General features: G+C 40.8%; 1 protein-coding gene across 1 annotated transcript; it reads left to right on the top strand.

Moving 5' to 3' along the window:
• Window positions 1–1,257: 1,257 nt before the first annotated feature.
• LOC132148707 (CD9 antigen-like) lies at window positions 1,258–3,420 on the top strand. Its single transcript, XM_059557404.1, has 8 exons — window positions 1,258–1,387; window positions 1,805–1,907; window positions 1,990–2,087; window positions 2,250–2,324; window positions 2,416–2,517; window positions 2,926–3,015; window positions 3,109–3,192; window positions 3,278–3,420. The coding sequence occupies exons 1-8, from the start codon at window positions 1,328–1,330 to the stop codon at window positions 3,407–3,409; spliced, it is 744 nt and encodes a 247-aa protein (XP_059413387.1). The 5' UTR covers window positions 1,258–1,327; the 3' UTR covers window positions 3,410–3,420.
• Window positions 3,421–4,426: the final 1,006 nt, after the last annotated feature.

Raw genomic sequence — 4,426 nt, 5'->3', positions numbered from 1 at the left:
AGTAGCCAGTACAAACATAACAGAGGATTTATCATTAACATTTGTTTCTCTGGATAATGTTATATGAAGCACCATTACTTCAAACGAGTTATACTTGTAGCCTGCCCTCTGAGAAATCCTGAAAACGTTATAAATTGAAGCAACACCTCCCCCTTTGCCTTTTAGACGGGGCTCATGTTTATAACAGTAATCTTGGGGGGTGGACTCATTTAAAATAATGTAATCATCAGGTTTTAGCCAGGTTTCTGTCAAACAGAGTACATCTATATTATGATCAGTGATCATATTATTTACAAAAAGTGTTTTCGTAGAAAGGGATCTGATATTCAATAAGCCAAGCTTTATCATTTGTTTATCCATATTGCTTCTGTTTTTTATTTGTTGAACCTCAATTAAATTGTTAATCTTAACTTGGTTTGGACATTTTTTGTACTTTCTAGTTCGGGGAACAGACACAGTCTCTATAGTGTGAGGGCCGTTTTTTATTCCCAGTCTGTCCCTGTTCAGTAGAAGTGAAAGTGAAATCCCTCTCACTTTAAACCCTATTCCTCAAAATCCCATTCCGGAAAATCATAGCAGCCATGACTTGTTATGTTCAAGCGATGGAAAAAATAGACCACCATACATACATACATATATATATATATACATATATATACATACATATACATATATATACATACATATACATATATATACATACATATATATATATATATATACATAAATATATATATATATATACATACATAAATATATATATATATATACATACATATATATATATATATATATATATATATATATATATATATATATATATATATATATGTGTGTGTGTGTGTGTATACTTTGTTAATGAAAACATCATAAAAACAAAACAGAAACCGAATCAAACTGATGAAACATGGCCCAACAGAAATCTAGATGAGTGAAGAAAGGTTTCCGCACTGGCATATTTTCGGGGAGAGGTCTGTGCTCCTGGTGTTGGCTCACACTTCAGAGGAAAGGGTCAGTGCTGGTTTCGTTTCTGCAGCACAGAAACTGTTGTGCTCCGCCCCGAAGCAGGGGGTGCGCGCGCAGCCCGTCCAGCAGAAACAGCAGACCTCGGACCGCGCGCACACATCAGATTCATCAACAATAGCAGGTCAGTCTTGTGCTGAGCGTTGTTATGTTTATCAAAACATATGCTTCACATAGGAGAGCTTTAAACATAATCAAAGTTTCGTGGTTATTTTTATTGTTGTTTGGCTAGTTCATTAAGAGCTGCTCATTGCATTGGGTTGATCAGATAGTGTTTTGTTGCAGTGAAATAAATCGGCTCGTGATGGACGGATGCGCGGAGATGTGTAAATGTTTCCTGATCCTGTTTAACATCCTGTTCGCTGTGAGTGTGTCTCAGATTTACTCTTCTGTCAGTTAACACTCTCTACTCTGACAAAAGCCTGCTATAAATATCATAAATGTTTTATTTTTTTTTATCTGTGCATCTGTTTATATATATATATATATATATATATATATATATATATATATATATATATTTTTTTTTTTTTTCTACCTGTATAGTTACTTATTGTACTTGTTTTATTCTAGTTACATAAATGTCCTGGAGTATGTGCATCTTTGAAACATTTCAGGGTTTTGTGTTACAGTATCCTTGTCAAACTTGAAATAAAACGAAACTCAACAGATGTAAATATGTAAATGAGGTGCCAGTCTGGCAGGAAGTGTGGTGTATTTGTGTGGTTTCTGAGCGAGCAGCTGTGATGAGGGCTGTTTTGTGTCATGTTGTATCTTGCAGCTGGTGGGGTCGGGTCTGGTGGCTTTAGGTATGTGGCTCCGGTTCGGCGCTGAAACCAGAGGATTCTTCGACATCGATCTGAACACGCCACAGTTCAACATCGGTCTGTTCTGCTGATGTTTCTCACTGACAGATGATGACACAGGTGATGTTGATGCGTGACTGGACGTGTCCTCTGTCCGCAGGTGTGATGGTGCTGGTGGTCACTGGGGTCCTGATGCTGCTGGTGGCCATCATCGGTGGTTGTGGTGCGTGTAACCACAGCAAAACAGCTCTCAGTGTGGTGAGTCTATCACTAAAACACATACAGAGGTGTTACACGTGTTGACACTGAAGCAAAGCCGTTACACTCCTTCAGGATTCAGAGCACAGGAGGACAAACTCTTATCTGTAGACATTTCTGTCTAAATCTGTAAACATTTGTTTTTCTGATGTTTTCATCAAGTTTTCTGGCCTGCTGTTTGTTCTGATCATCATTGAAATCACAGCTGGTGTGATGGCCTTCATGTGGAGTGGACGGGTAAACACACACACACACACACACACACACACACACAGGTGTCTGTCTAATAGTGCTGTTTTAAGGCAGTTGTGTGTTTGTTGTGTTGTAGCTGGCAGATGAGTTGGTGAACTTCTACAACACCATCTACGCTCAGTATCTCAACACCAGGAGTCCTGGTCAAGCAGTCACCCTCAAACTATTCCACAACGCTGTAAGATACGCACACACACACACACACACACTCTCTCTCTCACACACACACTCACACACACACTCACACACACACACTCACACAGAGACACACACACAGAGACACACACACAGAGACACACACACACACACACTCTCTCTCTCTCTCTCTCTCTCTCTCTCTCTCTCACACACACACTCACTCACACACACACACACTCACACAGAGACACACACACACACACACACACACACACACACACACTCTCTCTCTCACACACACACTCACACAGAGACACACACACAGAGACACACACACACACACACTCTCTCTCTCCCTCCCTCTCTCTCTCACACGCGCACACACACACACACACACACACACACACACACACACACATGGTCTGACAGGTGTGTGTTTGTGTGTCAGTTTGACTGCTGTGGCATCGGTGGACCGATTGAAGTGTTTGTACGAGACACCTGTCCAGACGGCGACATCCTGCATAAGCTCACATATTCTGTGAGTCACTTCCTGTTTGTCTTGCTCTTGTTTCTGCCTGTGTGCTGTTTGAGGAGTGCAGTCGCTCATCCGTGTGTGTGTGTGTGTGTGTAGAGCTGTCCCAGCGTGATCAAGCAGGTCTTCGCCTCGCACGCGCCGATGGTGTTGGGAGGGTTTCTGGGGTTAGCAGGAATCATGGTGAGTCCATCTGAACAGACCCAAACACACTAGACTCCAGCGCTGCACGCGTGTCTTCTGACCGTCTGTGTGTGTTTATCCTCAGATGCTGGTGCTGGTGTGCAGCTGTGTCCTCAGATGTCACGTCTCACCATCTTATGCGTCTTCTCCTTCATACGTGCTCCTCACCTCCTCGCCGTCAGTCATCTTTCCTCCTCCAGCTGCCCAGCAGATATAACCGTCTGTGTATTTCTCTCTCTCTGTCTGTCTGTTCTCTGCAGATGTCTCTCTACTCATCTCCACCCATCTACTAAGGCTGTCTCAGCCTCCACTCGTCTGTCTGATGGATGGATGAATGCTTTCATTGGGCAAAAGTTAAGGGAATCACTCCTGTGAGTGTGTGTGTGTGAATGAATGCGTGTGTGTGTGTGTGTGAGTATTTGTGACTGTGAGTATGCGAGTTGTGCATCATCTAGAACTAAACTGAATGGCTTCTAATTCCAACAATAAACTGAGGGTGCAAACAGGATACAGAATTCTAATTCAAGTCTAAATCATTGCATTTGTCAGCATGAATCCCTCATAAATGGGCCGTTTAGACTTTTTTTTTTTTTTTTTTAATGTTTTTTACTACATTAATGTTACAAATCGTAGTGAATCAACATAAAGTTTTTTCAGTTTTTCAGTTTTTTTCAGTTTTTCATAAAAATTTCTTCAGTTCTGGATTCTGCACAACTTTGTTATACTGTACCTCACTGTCTGTTATGATCTCATACTGAATATTCCATTGTCTTGCTGTACTAATAAAAGCTAAATGTTTCACATTTGCTTTTTATTGTAATACATTAAAGACACTTCCACAAACCTGTCACAGTCCAGTGTTTTTCATCAGAGCTGGACAGTAAGAGGTCAGAGGGAATGATCAAACATTCACTTCTAATCATCTGTGATTGATGGATTTTAGACACGTGAAACACATCTTCATGTGATGCTCTAAGAATATCATACAGACTGGATCTGGTGGCTACGGTGACCTCGGAACAAGAGAGAAACAGACTAATATTAGCGTAGATGCCATTCTTCTAATGATGTAGCAAGTACATAGGGTGTTATGGGAAGTGTTCCCGGTTCCGGTTTACCTAATTAATGCAGCCTAAAAATCCTTTAACGGATTTGGATATTAAAAGCATATTATTATGTTATGTGTAAGCCAGGTTAAAGAGATGGGTCTTTAATCTAGATTTAAACTGCAAGA

This window comes from Carassius carassius, chromosome 9, assembly GCF_963082965.1.
Source record: "Carassius carassius chromosome 9, fCarCar2.1, whole genome shotgun sequence".
Lineage (NCBI taxonomy): Eukaryota > Metazoa > Chordata > Actinopteri > Cypriniformes > Cyprinidae > Carassius > Carassius carassius.
Note: the sequence above shows the minus strand (reverse complement) of the source record. Positions and strands in the feature narration are given on the sequence as shown.